The sequence below is a fragment of the Capra hircus genome, chromosome 27 (assembly GCF_001704415.2).
Source record: "Capra hircus breed San Clemente chromosome 27, ASM170441v1, whole genome shotgun sequence".
Classification (NCBI taxonomy): Eukaryota; Metazoa; Chordata; class Mammalia; order Artiodactyla; family Bovidae; genus Capra; species Capra hircus.
Window position 1 is genome coordinate 3762931 of NC_030834.1, and position 14460 is coordinate 3777390.

General features: G+C 44.9%; 1 protein-coding gene across 6 annotated transcripts in view; it reads right to left on the bottom strand.

Moving 5' to 3' along the window:
- The window catches only part of THRB (thyroid hormone receptor beta), a 437024-nt gene continuing 423611 nt past the window's right edge, over window positions 1048-14460 (bottom strand). For all 6 annotated transcript variants that reach the window (XM_018041847.1, XM_018041845.1, XM_018041848.1 and 3 more), the window contains 2 exons: window positions 10398-10656; window positions 1048-5848 (listed from right to left, as the gene is read on the bottom strand). In XM_018041847.1, the coding sequence (XP_017897336.1) occupies window positions 5607-5848; window positions 10398-10656 (501 nt within the window). In that variant the 3' untranslated portion in view covers window positions 1048-5606. The remainder of the gene's footprint in view (window positions 5849-10397; window positions 10657-14460) is intronic.

Sequence of the window (14460 nt, forward strand, 5' to 3'; positions counted from 1 at the left end):
AGGTAGGATATAATCAAACACTTTCATTGGAGTGTTTATCTGGCTCATGTCCTGGCCAAATGGTGTTGAGCTTCCTCTCTGTTCAGGAGACTTGTTGCCGTACCAAAAATGGATGTGCTTCCAGACTTAATGATTGGTGTGGACATTTCTTTCTTTTTTTTTACTTGCTCACTGTTCCTCCCATTTCTTATAGCAGCAAGACAGACTTTTCTTTGGGGAACCGTTCCTGACTCAACTCTCTGTCTAGTTTAGATGGGGCTGGTTGTCCTTCTTTTCCTCGATCCAGTTCCAGGATTTCAGAGGACTCAGCTAATTAGCTTATCTGTGCTCCTCAGCCACATGGCTCGCTCAGGAATGGGCACGTGACTCCATTTGGACCAATGAGGAGTAGGTTCAGGATTTTTACTGGAACTGTTGGGGAAAAGAAACTCTCTTCCCACTGATTTGGAGCTAGAAGGCTCATCCTGGAGCTACTGGTGGCCATCATCAGACAAAAGACTATGTGAACATGAAGTCCATGTGAAGGGAATTTGTATGGACAGAAATCTGCCCAGAGAGATGAAAAGAGGCACATCCTGAGGTACTGAGTACCCAGATCCAGCCACACCTGAAGCCATGGCACTCTTGGATTTTTCAGATATTATGGACAATAAATTCCCATTAGGCTTTTTTTTTTTTTTTGTTACCCATCATAGCATGAGTCCTAACATGTGAGCTATATATTGATAGCTAGTATCAGTATAATTTCATTAGTATTAATAATGTTCTTGGACATCTTGAGATAGAAAGATGAATGCAGTCTTTTAGCTGCAAAAACTTCCCTCTTCCCTCCTCACCACATCTCTGTGGCCCCTTCCAAAGCGAGTATCTCCCTATCCCTTCATGCCCTCCTCTCAAGAAAACTTGCTTATTCTAGTAGACGTTTATGAAACAAATGTTGTTACATCTCTGTTTTCCTTCTTTTGGAAGCAGCAAGATGAGACGAGCAGGTAACCCTGTGCCTATGTAGAAAATAATAATATTTAAAGAAAGAGGCAGAAAAGTATATCCGTTATAAGCTTTTCTTTTTTGTTTCTTTTTTAGAATTGTAGCTTATCAGTTTATCTATGCCTGCTATAGTCATAATTACAATTTAATATCTGCATACAAAAGCTATGTAAAAATCCATTTTTCCCAAATATACAAATTTTCTTTTTGGATAGTTTAAAACATTTTGATCACAGATTTCAATAGAATTTTAGGCTGAAAAAAATATTACCAATCTAGCAATATCAGTTAACACCATTTGCAAAACACAAATCTTCTGATGACTGTAAATCTTTCCCTGTTCTGTTGTCTTTCTCTGATTCTCAGGGCATGAAAACATCATGGGGGAATAAAGGTGTTTTCTCCAAAGAAAGCCTTCATAACTAATTTGGCTCTATAATCAAATGAAAAATGTCAATTAGGAAGAACCAAAAAAGGGGAGTGGCATAATGTCAGCTCGTTCATGCCCTGCTAGCATCTGTGTCAGCAAGTTGCCTGTCACCTAAGGGTCTTCCTCTGTCGTACGTTGTGCTCCGGAACGTCCTGTCTGCATCCTGAGGAGGACAGATTTACATCTGATTGTCTTGTGCATAAGGTGGGTCAGCTTTAACTGTGCAACAGAAAGCCACAAACAGCATCTTACCTGCACGATATTGCTCCTGAAGGCGGCGTTAATGAATGCAGAGACACTGGAAATGCACACATTTTGCATTCGCAAACATTTGTACAGCACAGTAAAAATTCCGTGATAAGGCCAAACCTTTTTCCCCTAGTCTGTTTTTGTGTCTCTGTGTGAGTGTTTTCAAAGTTTTTTTTTTTTTTTTAAGATTAAAGTTAAGTGTTTCAATTGTAAAAAATACACCGGGCAAATCCTTACCTGGATAATAAATATCTACATCACAGTACAATAAAATTTCTCTATAAAATTTAAATATGGATTATAACCTATCGCTATCAAAAGAAACACTATGCTAATATTTCCTTATTATTAAAATAACAGGAAAAATGACGAGCTTATTTTGGAACCTGACGCGGTAACCATCGGAAAGGGCAAAGAGATTCAAACGTTTGTTAAGCACTCTCCTTCTGAAGAGGAATGGTGGCCTGGTGGTGATTCAACTCAGTTTGTGAAAAAGGTTTAGCCTTACAAATGCTGGCTACGTTTCAAAAACCATAAGACCAGTTTCATATTTTATGACTCATGCAGCCAAAGGTCAACATGACACGAATGGGTTAGAGTTCCAGAGAATAAAAATGTATCACGGACAGTGACATGCTTCGAGGGCGTCTGCAGTTCACGGAGGCTGTGTCCGCTGGGGCCGGGCGCGGAGGCGCGGGCCGGGCCGCGCCGGCCATGCTGCGGGCGGAAGAGGCGGCTCTCGGGCTGAGGCAGCAACACGGCGCGGGTATCCTTGAGGACCGAGGCGCACGGGACGAGGAAAGCTCGGAGGCGGCACGTGGTGTTTTGAGCAGAATCATAAAGAAGAAAAGATCTTTACTTTTTTCACTATTTCTACCAACACGGCACATCTAATTGAAGAGTGAAGTACACTTGAGGGCTACACACACACGCACGCACACGCACGCACGCACACACACACACACACTGGACACCACTCACCCCCCCTAAATTTAAGTGATTTATAAATAGAGATCCCAGTTGTGGGCTGTGTTCTCCTCTTCTGGGATGTCTCCCCACTGAGCAAGGTTTCAGTCAGTCCACATTTGATTTGAAAGTCTGGACGACGTAAGAAAAAATGTTAAAAAGAAAAAGAAAAAAAAAATCCAGAGCAAGTCCCTCCTAGTCGCGTTCTAGAGGATGGAGTCTTGAGATGCAGTAAGTACCGCAGTCAGTTACAGAAGGGATGAGTCACCTTGACCATCCGGGTTGTGAGTCTTTCAGTCTTGACAGCCTTCCCTTCAACCGGAAGTCCTCGAAGCTTAGTCTACTCAGCGGGAAGGAGTCAGCCTTCGACAAGATTTTGAGATCAGCAGTCTGCCTGCTTAAGGCTACCACGTAAGAGGCCAAGGATCAAACACACATTTAGTCGGGGCTGGCTGGGTTGCTGTAGACCTGCTGAACCATTTGGCCAATGGCCAATCATGTTAATCCCTAAGGCATTCCGATGCGGCTTTAGATCAGGCTCTGCACTTGGACTGAATCTGGGGCTGTCTGATGCCCTGGGGAATCTCAACACGTTGAGGAGACTTTCCTGGGGAGCCTACTGCCTGAGGAGTCTGTGTGCTTCCAGAACCTGCCTGCTCGCCTTCCCTTCCAAAGGAAAACCTGCCCCACCCGGAAAAGCTTCTTGGAGTTATCCTGGAGCAGAGGTGGTTAAACGCTTTTGTTTCAAAGAACAGTTATCCAAAGAGAGTCAACAGAGGAAGCTGAGATGGTAACAAAGCGAGGACCAGAGGGGACTGGCTAGAGGCTACCTGGAGGAAACAAAACCAAAAAAACTGCCCGTAGGACAGGGAAGCCTGGCGTGCTGCAGTCCACGGGGGTCGTAAAGAGTCGGACAGGACTGAGCGACTGAACTGAGGGAAGTCAAAGCAGGCAATCTGCCCATGAACTTCATGTTGATAATTTTATTCTCTTCACCTATTTCCTTTCTCTGGGTAGTAAGTTCCAGTGCACCGCTCTTGGTTTCTTTCCCTGGAAGCCTGTGTAATTGCTTTAGCACATCAAACACATTATTTTCCTCCCGGATTATTTCTGGTCACTCTCAGGATTTTTAATGCCACGCCTCTCCTCCTCCCAAATCTACCCTGCCTTTCTCTAAATAACTGATATGTCGTATATCAACCGCCTATTTTGAATCAACACCAAATATATTTTCCTTAGCTGTCAGGAGAGTCATCATTTCTAATAAAGTTAGAAATTAGAATGTGAAAGAAACCATCAAAACAACTTGATTCTCTCACCCCCTAAAATTAGTACAGTGTTAAGGACAGGAAGGATTTTTGAGTTCATGACTCAAGGTCACAAATCTACCACTTGAGAGTACAAACTAGAACTCAGGCACCCCAACTTCTGGGCCAGTTAAAAAAGAATGAATCCACATGGTTTTTAGGCAAGTTTCACTGATATGGCTTATTTTCCCAAACACTTCCAGGATAAGGCAGTACAAGGCAGGCGGAGGAATAGTTTATGTCTACCAGGACAGTGAAGAGTGAGATACATTCAGTTTCATGGGTATATTCTGTGCCCATCTTCTGACACTGAAGCACCCAGGGGCATCATATGCTTTCTGGGCACACAGTGCTCCAGTGGCGGTCACTGGAGAGGTGGGCTGGGCGGGGAAGGTGAGTGAGGGTTTGTGTGCGTGGCCTGCAGCTGTTTTCTGCTGAGTATCTGTCTGGGCAATGCTATCAGAAGGACAGAGAGAGTCAGTGGCTGGAGCAGGCTTTGTTTGGTGGTAGTCAAGCCTCAGAGCCAGAGGGAAAGGAGATTAGGAAACACTTGTGAGTAGAGCAAAGAGCCCGAGGATCCAAGAGCAGAAGGGGGGAACCTCAGCATCAGGGCGTGAGGAGGCTCTGAGGCCCTGCATTTTCTTCAACATAGAACGTGACGTCACTAGTCTCTCCCCAGAACAAGACTGAAACAATTCAGCTTGTTACCGCTCCTTGACTGGAAGGTCAATCCACAGGGAGATCTGTTGTCGGCTCAGCAGAGATGCAATCAGGTTGAATGACTTGAGGACTTCGAGAGATGAAGGGTCAGATGTCACTGAACAGTGACATCACTCTGTAAGTAGGTTTGATTTTTGTGGGAGTGTCCTCTGAGCAGTAAGAAGCCTTCTTACTATGAAGTGACACTATGTAAATTTTTGGAAACCACTGAGTCACTGATATCTGTGAAGATTTTGAATTTCTTTGGGCTCACTTAAGGAAATTGTTTTCCTTGTTGGCCTCAATCAGTCAAACACCTGCACATCGTTGAGTCACACCCTTGTATAACTCGAATTAAATCACAGGATTATGAGATTTACAGTGAAAGGACAGCTAACTTGGGGGAAACAAATATCCTTATATATTCCAGGTTAGGCTGCTAGGAGAGAACAGAGTGCTGAAAACAGCATGTTCTTGAAGAGATAACGTGTTCAGAACTTTCCCTAGGAAGCTGAAAGCCACATCTCATTAGAGGCTGTCTGTGCTGTGCTAATTCGAGCCCTGCAAAAACCAGGATTGGATCAAGATGACTACGTTGTCTTGGTTTTAAGTCTTCTTTAGTTTCCTGCTGTGCCATTTTGCTTGCTCGAGTCACTGACCAGGGACAGATGGGAGCTGGTGACGGCTTGATGCTGGTGAATTAATGATTGTCCCCACCCCACCTCCACAACTGTAAAACCTCCAAAGCATATTCACATCAAAGGACTGGAGAACAAAATGCAATAGTTAGCAAGTACCCGCATTCAAGGGGCAATTTCATCCATGTCTATGCCAAGGACTACCTCCCTTTACCCCAAAACAATCCCTCCCAACACAAAGAAATAAAGGAACAAACAAAAAAGAGCTAGGCAATGGAATGAAATGACACCCAGTAGTGCTGTTGGAATTATGAGAATGAGTCAGTCGGTCTAATCCTCAAACACTTCCAAGAACAACGGGGGAAAGAGTTCCGTGGGGCATTCCACCTTCATGTGCAGGAAGCGGCTGGCATGGCAGGCTCCGATCATCCGCAGGTCTGTCACCTTCATCAGGAGTTTTGGCCAAAAGTGAGTCACGTGGTGTTTTCGGTAATTGATATAGTGTTCAAAGGCCAGCAGGAAACTATCTTGGTATTTTTCTATTCTCTCAACACAGGCAAGCCCTGGGCGATCTGAAGGAGAAGAAAGAAGGATGTTAATTTGGAGGCAGAAATGAGAAGGTCCACTTGCCTGGCCCACTTCAAGTCCTTTAGTGTGAAGTGGGCCAATCTGGGGACTTTTGACTCCTAGGAATGGGCATGGATGCAGTATGAACTCTGGGGTGTCAGGGACCAAGATGCCAGGGAGTGGAGTGACTTACATGAAGGGTGTCAAGGCTTTGTTCAGATAAATGTCTCTGGCTCACACAAATCACCTCCTTGGGTGTGAAGGGTGATGCCTCCCTCCTAGGGTACAGAAGGAGAAACCTCACCTAGAGAACTGAAATACTCTGCATAATGAGGAGGGATTCTGACAAGCATGGGACTTAGAGAGAAAAGAGAGATGTGAAAAGAGATTGGGAGGAAATCAGGCAGCCTGGATGCAAAGGAGGAATGTCCAATGGAAAGAGACTCTGGTGAAGGCAAAGCAGCACAATATCCAATTTTAGTTGTTTATTTGGCTTCAGTGAACCACTCCTTCCCTTCCCTTATAGCTCTGATTGCTTCTGTAGCAGCCCTGTGTTGGTGGTGTCTTGGGAAGTTATAATGAAAAGGGGATGTGAACGACACTAACATCATCCTGTGTAGAGAAGAGAAGAGTCACAGTGGGAAGATGGAGCTGGAGGAGATCATGATCATGTACAGGCCAGAAAAATCTTCCCAAGTCTTGGAAAACCACTGGAATATCTAGGCTGCAAGGACTTGGGTTGCAAAAGTGGATACAGAGGGAATGTATCTCAACATGATAAAAGCTATATATGACAAGTCCACAGCTAAGAGCATACTAAATGGTGAAAAGCTGAAAACTTTTTTTAAGACAGAGAACAAGAAAGGATGCCTCCTCTTGTGGCTTTTACTCAGCATAGCATTATAAGTCCTATGCAGAGCAGTTAGGCAAGAAAAAGAAAGAAAAGGCTTCCAAGTTGGAAAGGGAAAAGTAAAACCTGTCACTATTTGCTGATAACATTCCCAATTGCATCAAAAAGAATAAAATACCTAGGGACTAATTCAACTAAAGATGTGAAAGACTTATACACTGAAAAATAAGACATTGATAAAGGAAACTGAAGAAAACACAGTAAGTAGAAAGATATCCCATGCTCATGGATTGGAAGAATTAATATTGTTATAATGTTCATTCTACTCAAAGCCATCTGTGGATTCAGTGCAATCCCTATCAAAGTTTCAATGGCGTTTTTCACAGAACTAGAATAAACAATGCTAAAGTTTGTATTTTCAGCCATAAAAAACCCCAAATAGCCAAAGAAATCTTGAGAAAAGAAAACGGAGCTGGAGGCATCACATTCTCTGATTTAAAACTATATTATAAAGTTACAGCAACCAAAACAGTATTGTATTGGCATAAAAACAGATACATAGATGAATGGAAATGCAAATCAAAACCACAATTAGATATCACCTCACACCTGTCAGAATGGCTATCATCAAAAAGAAATGAAGTACCAAGAGAACCCTTGAGCACTATTTTTGGGAATGTAAGTTGGTACAGCCACTGTGGAAAACAGTATGGAGATTCCTTAAAAAATTAAAATAGAACTACCACATGACCCAACAATCCCACTTCTGGGTATTTATCTGGAGAAAGTGAAACCACTACATCAAAAGCATATCTTCACCCCCCTGTTCTCTGCAGCATTATTATAATAGTTAAGGTATGGAAACAAGCTAAGTGTCCACTGATGGATGAATAGATAAAGAAGCTGTCACCCCCCCCCCCCACAATTTCTGGCATGCTATTTAGTTATAAAGAATGAAATCTTGCTATTTGCAACAACATGGATGGACCTTGAGGGCATTGTGCTAAGTCAGAGAAAAAGGAATACTATATGATCTCACTTATAGGTAGAATCTCAAAAACAAAAACAAAGAAAATCCCGGCAAGCTCATATGCATAGCAGATTGGTGGTTGTCAGAGGCTGGGAGTCTGGGTGGGTGAAGTGGGTGAAGGGGGTCAAAGGGTACAGATTTCCAGTTATAAAACAAGTAAGTCATGCAGATGTAATGAACAGCATAATGACTAGCTAATAATACTGTATTACATATTTGAAAGTTGCTAAGACAGTAAATCTTAAAAGTTCTAATCACAAGAAAAAATTGTGCAACTATATATGAGGAGATATGTTAGTTAATACTGATGATCATTTCAAAATAATATACACATATCCAGTCATTATGTTGTACACCTGAAATTAATGCAATGTTATATAAGTTACACCGAAAAACAAACAAACAAACAAAAAAACCCACGAAATTTCTAAACCTGAATGAATTCCTCATACAACTCTGGGGAGCCCTACCACCTCCCTGCCCAGTTCTTCTGTTTGTGGCTTTGATCAAATAAATACATTCATGCTTTAAGTGTCTAGTTATTGAAATATCTGTATTAGTAAAACTCTAAATAGAGTTCTGCTTAATTTGAAAGAAAGAAATTAGGGTTAATGTCTCAGCCCACCCTTCTGAGCTTAGACAAAATATCCTGGCTTTTGGCATCCCCCATCCAGCTCAGATTGCAATGTTTGCATTTTAATTTTGTGATTTCCTTTATAGTTGATGTTGCTGCTCTGTGGCTCGCCCCATCTTCTCTCTCTCTCTGAATGCGCCAGATAAATTCTCCACAGGATCGTTTAACTTTTGATCCAAACAGAAAGTCAACATGGTATTACTCTACACTTACTCAGTTTCTTTATTTTACAGGACAATGAAGACCAGAGACACTAGAAGCTTTGCTCAGGGTCACACAGGGAGTCCTTAGATAAATTACATGTTTTATTATTATTAGATACTTGGGCTTCCCTGGTGGCTCAGAGGGTAAAGCGTCTGCCTGCAATGCAGGAGACCTGGGTTCGATCCCTGGGTCAGGAAGATTCCCTGGAGAAGGAAATGGCAACCCACTCCAGTACTCTTGCTTGGAAAATCCCATGGACAGAGGGGCCTGGTAGACTACAGATCATGGAGTCGCAAAGAGTCGGACATGACTGAGTGATTGCTTGCTTGCTTGCCTTGAGAGTCCCTTGGACGGCAAGGAGATGAAACCAGTCAATCCTAAAGGAAATCAGTCCTGAATATTTATTGGAATGACTGATGCTGAAGCTGAAACTCCAATACTTTGGCCACCTGATGCGAAGAACTAACTCACTGGAAAAGACCCTGATGCTGGGAAAGACTGAAGGCAGGATAAGAAGGGGAGAACAGAGGATGAGATGGTTGTGTTAGGTAGGTAGAATAGGGAAAAGGAATCCAAAATGGTGGTGGCTACAAGACAAGGAAGGGAAAAGCCCGCGAAAATGAAACAAAAGGTCCAAGGACTAGAGTGAGGACCTCAGGTAAAACAAACAACACTCCTGGCTGGCCCAATTTACATAGGACAGGCCCAGGGAGAGATAAACATATAAATATAAAAGCCAAAGCTAGCTTTCTCCTCCCTCCCACACGCTGGGGCGCTCTTCTCCTCCTGTCTTTAGATCGACATGCCCTCACGCCTCAAAGATGGATTTTCCTGCTATCTTCTAAATAAAATAGAGCTGTAACACTAATTTGTCTAAGAGCTATAACACGGTCCATTCAAGACCTGAGAACTATAGCATGGTCCATCCAAGACCTGAGAGCTGTGACACGCTGAGGGGGCTTTAATGTCCATCACTCCAAATCTTTGCTGTGACGAGACAAAGAATCGAGGAACATACACTCACGTGACAGTTGGATGGTGTCACCAACTCGGATGGACATGAGTTTGAGCAAGCTCCAGGAGTTGGCGATAGACAGGGAGGCCTGGTGTACTGCAGTCCATGGGGTCGCAAAGAGTCGGAGACGACCGAGTGACTGAACTGATACTGAAGTCTACTGGCAGACCTTGACCTGGCTGTCTGCTGGAGGCTGCCTCACTTCCTGCTTCGTAGAAGCGGCTTCCTATCCTGTGAGCAAGTCCGCTCCCAAGAGGAGCTGGCGCATCACAGAACACAAGGCAGTCACGGGGTGGAAGCAGAATTCTCAGGACCCTACCAGGGCAGCCATGGGCTCCCGACAGGAGGGGACTGCACACGTCGTAGGCATCGGGAGGGCAGGACGGGGAAGGCCGCGCCAGACAGAGCCTGCCCACCACACTGCAGGCGGGTCTGGGGACCCCACCGCTGTGGGTGCAGTGTGGAGCGTGCGGACCCAGAAGGGAGCCAACCGCCCCGAGGCGAGTCAGGAGTGTCTGTGGAAAGGAGCCGCTTCACTGAGCCTTGGAAGAGGAGCTCCAGGGACTCCTGTCACGACCTGAGGAGCCGGCAGACACCCCCTCTTAGCTCCCCGGCAGTCTGCAAAGCCCCGCCCGCCGTTGGAGGATGCGGGGACGCGATCCGGCAGGGACCTTCTAGAAACCTACCGCCAGCGGCTGGAGGGCCGCGGGATGCGAACCGGAAGTACCGGGGACCGGAAGTGCCAGGGACCGGAAGCTCCGGCGACCGGAAGCTCCCCAAGCGCTCTGAACGCGCGCAGGGCCTGGTCTGGACACACTCACCTGAAGACATCAGCAGGACGGCCTGAAGGAGAGCGACCTCAGTGTCGTCCAGGTTAAAAGAGGACAGCGACATCCCCAGGTCGAAGATGGCGTCAGACACCACCCCGAGGCCCCCGTTTTTCAGCTGGCCGCGCGTCACCGCCATCTCCCCGTTCAGGGTCAAAGTCTCACTCTCCGGGTCGTAGCGCACGGCTGCACGGAGGGACATGATCTCCATGCAGCAGCCTTTAAGGAGGATGATCTGGTCTTCACATGGCAGCTGGAAAGAAGCAGCCCACGTCAGCACAGAGCGAGGGCACAGCACGGAGCAAGGACCTGCCCGTGGGACCCCAGGGGCAACGGGAGCAGCCCCTGCCCTGTCTGCTCACGGCTGCAGACTCCCACAACCACTCCCCAGACTCCCACAACCACTCCCCATACTCCCAAGCCTGGGCTTCCCAGGGCACTCGTGGTAAAAAGTCTGCCTGCCAACACAGGAGATCTGGGTTCGATCCCTGGGTCAGGAAGATTGCTCAGAGGAGGGCATGGCAACCCAGTCCAGTATTCTTGCCTGGAGAATCCCTGTGGACAGAGGAGCCCGGCGGGATACACTCCATGGGGTCACAGAGAGTTGGCGGAGTCGGACACAACTGGAGCGACTGAGCACCCACACTGTTCATTCATCATCTTCACCAGGTTTTTTTTTTTTTTGGCTGCATTGCATAGCATGTGGGATCTTAGGTCCCTGACCTGGGATCGAACTGGCACCCCCTGCATTGCAAGTGCAACCAACTCAGAACCCAGGTCTCCCACACTGCAGGTAGATGCCTTTACTGTCTAAGCCACCAGGGAAGCCCAAGAATACTGGAATAGCCACCAACTGAGACTTTCCTAAATGTACCACCGTTTTGGTCTGGTAGCTCTAAGAACTGACCCCACTGTTTAGCTGACAACTGTGCTGCTCTGTTTTTTGAAGCAAGTTTGCTCCTTGAATCTCTTAAAAGCCAGAGAACTAGAAAGTCTCTTAACAGACACATGTGACCTCTGAGGCCCAGAGATGTCACGACTTTGCTCAGAGTCACCCAATTGATCAGAGGCAGAGGTGAGCCCAGAATCTGGACCTCCTGGCCCCTAGGGTTATTATGTTCTCAGAGTCTCTGGCATCAGAATTACTGCACACACTCGATCTCTGTCAGTGTTGTAATCTCATTTTAAACTCATTTGGGTATCCTGTTAAGATTTGTGATAATGTGATAACATTATTGTCACCCTGCTTATTTAACTTAGATGCAGAGTACATCATGCGAAATGCCGGGCTGGATGAAGCACAAGCTGGAATCAAGATTGCCGGGAGAAATATCAATAACCTCAGATATGCAGATGACACCACCCTCATGGCAGAAAGCAAAGAAGAACTAAAGACCCTCTTGATGAAAGTGAAAGAAGAGAGTGAAAAAGTTGGCTTAAAACTCAACTTTCAGAAAACTAAGATCACAGCATCTGGCCCCATCACTTCATGGCAAATAGATGGGGAAACAATGGAAACAGTGACAGACTACTTTTTTTGGCTCCAAAATCACTGCAGATGGTGACTGCAGCCATGAAATTAAAAGATGCTTGCTCCTTGGAAGAAAAGCTATAAGCAACCTAGATATTATATTAAAAGGCAAAGACATTACCTTGTCAACAAAGGGCCATATAGTCAAAGCTATTTTTTTCCCTAGTAGTCATGTATGGATGTGAGAGTTGGACCATAAAGAAAGCTGAGCACCGAAGAATTGATGCTTTTGGACTGTGGTGTTGGAGAAGACTTGCGAGTCCCTGAACTTCAAGGAGATCAAACCAGTCAATCCTAAAGGAAATCAGTCCTGAATATTCATTGGAAGGACTGATGCTGAAGCTGAAACTCCAATACTTTGGCTACCTGATGTGAAGAACTAACTCATTTGAAAAGACCCTGATGCTGGGAAAGATTGAAGGCAGGAGGAGAAGGGGATGGCAGAGGATGAGATGGTTGGATAGCATCACGGACTCGATGGACATGAGTTTGAGCAAGCTCCAGGAATTGGTGATGGACAGGGAAGCCTGGCGTTCTGCAGTCCATGGGGTCACAAAGATTTGGACATGACTGAGCTTTACTGACTATGCCAAAGCCTTTGACTGTGTGGATCACAATAAACTGTGGAAAATTCTGAAAGAGATGAGAATACCAGACCACCTGAACTGCCTCTGAGAAATTTGTATGCAGGTCAGGAAGCAACAGTTAGAACTGGACATGGAACAACAGACTGGTTCCAAATAGGAAAAGGAGTACGTCAAGGCTCTATATTGTCACTCTGCTTATTTAACTTCTATGCAGAGTACATCATGAGAAACGCTTGGCTGGATGAAGCACGAGCTGGAATCAAGATTGCTGGGAGAAATATCAATAACCTCAGATGTGCAGATGACACCACCCTTATGGCAAAAAGTGAAGAGGAACTAAAGAGCCTCTTGATGAAAGTGAAAGAGGAGAGTGAAAAAGTTGGCTTAAAGCTCAACATTCAGAAAACAAAGATCATGGCATCCGGTCCCATCACTTCATGGGAAACAGATGGGGAAACAGTGGAAACAGTGTCAGACTTTATTTTTGGGGGCTCCAAAATCACAGCAGATGGTGACTGAAGCCATGAAATTAAAAGGCGCTTACTCCTTGGAAGAAAAGTTATGACCAACCTGGATAGCATATTGAAAAGCAGAGACATTACTTCTCCAACAAGGGTCCGTCTAGTCAAGGCCATGGTTTTTCCAGTGGTCATGTATGGATGTGAGAGTTGGACTGTGAAGAAGGCTGAGCGCCGAAGAATTGATGCTTTTGAACTGTGGTGTTGGAGAAGACTCTTGAGAGTCCCTTGGACTGCAAGGAGATCCAACCAGTCCATTCTGAAGGAGATCAGCCCTGGATGTTCTTTGGAAAGAATGATGCTAAAGCTGAAACTCCAGTACTTTGGCCACCTGATGCGAAGAGCTGACTCATTGGAAAAGACTCTGATGCTGGGAGGGATTGGGGGCAGGAGGAGAAGGGGACGACAGAGGATGAGATGGCTGGATGGTATCACTGATTTGATGGATGTGAGTCTGAGTGAACTCTGGGAGTTGGTGATGGACAGGGAGGCCTGGCATGCTGCGATTAATGGGGTCGCAAAGAGTCGGATACGACTGATGAACTGAACTGATAACATTAATAATAATAATAAAAAAACTGTGTGAAGAGAAATAACAAAAAATTAGAGTTTTATTCTTTGGAGGGGGAGAATGTTTAATTAAATGCCATTATCAAAGTAGGTTGAAACACTATTAGTTAATGGGTGGTTTTGATGAATTGGGCTAAGATTGACATGCATTGCCTTGTTTAACATTTGCAATGATGCAGTGAGGTAAATATTCTAATTCCAATGTTATTGACAGGTGTGAATATCCAGGCTCTGAGAGGTTGAGAGACATGCTAGGGGGTCCCTGAGTGGGTGAGGTGAGAGTTGGAAGCCAGCTCTGTCAGAATCGAAGGTCAAGGGAAAAGGAAAGCTCCCTCTCTGAAGGGATTTGGGTGTAAGTTTCTGTAAAGAATGAATATGAAATGACACATAGTTTCTCTCTTCATTAAAGCAGGTTCCAGTTCTTTTTTGAGAAATGATCTTGGCAACACAACTATTTCAATTCAGGTGACTACATATGACAAAGCAGTACTATGGAATTACCTTTAAAATACAGGGTATTATATATATATATATATATATATATATATATATTTTTTTTTTTTTACTAACTCAGCCTACTTGCCTTACTGTTTAATTTCAAATTGCTCTGCTTTTTCTCTAGAATAAAAGGCATTTTGTGTTTGGTTCTGGAATCCATTCATGTGAATTCTCCCCTCTACTCATTAAGCAAAATGACTATGATTTGCTTTTATTTAGTTTCTGATTTGTACTCCTCAATTACATCTTGGATTCCTGGGCTTCGGGCCTGGTCGGGAACAGGAGACGGGAACTTGGCTAGCGCCTCCACAGGCAATTGGACAGCTGGCTGGAGTGGGTGAGTGCTGGCTTCA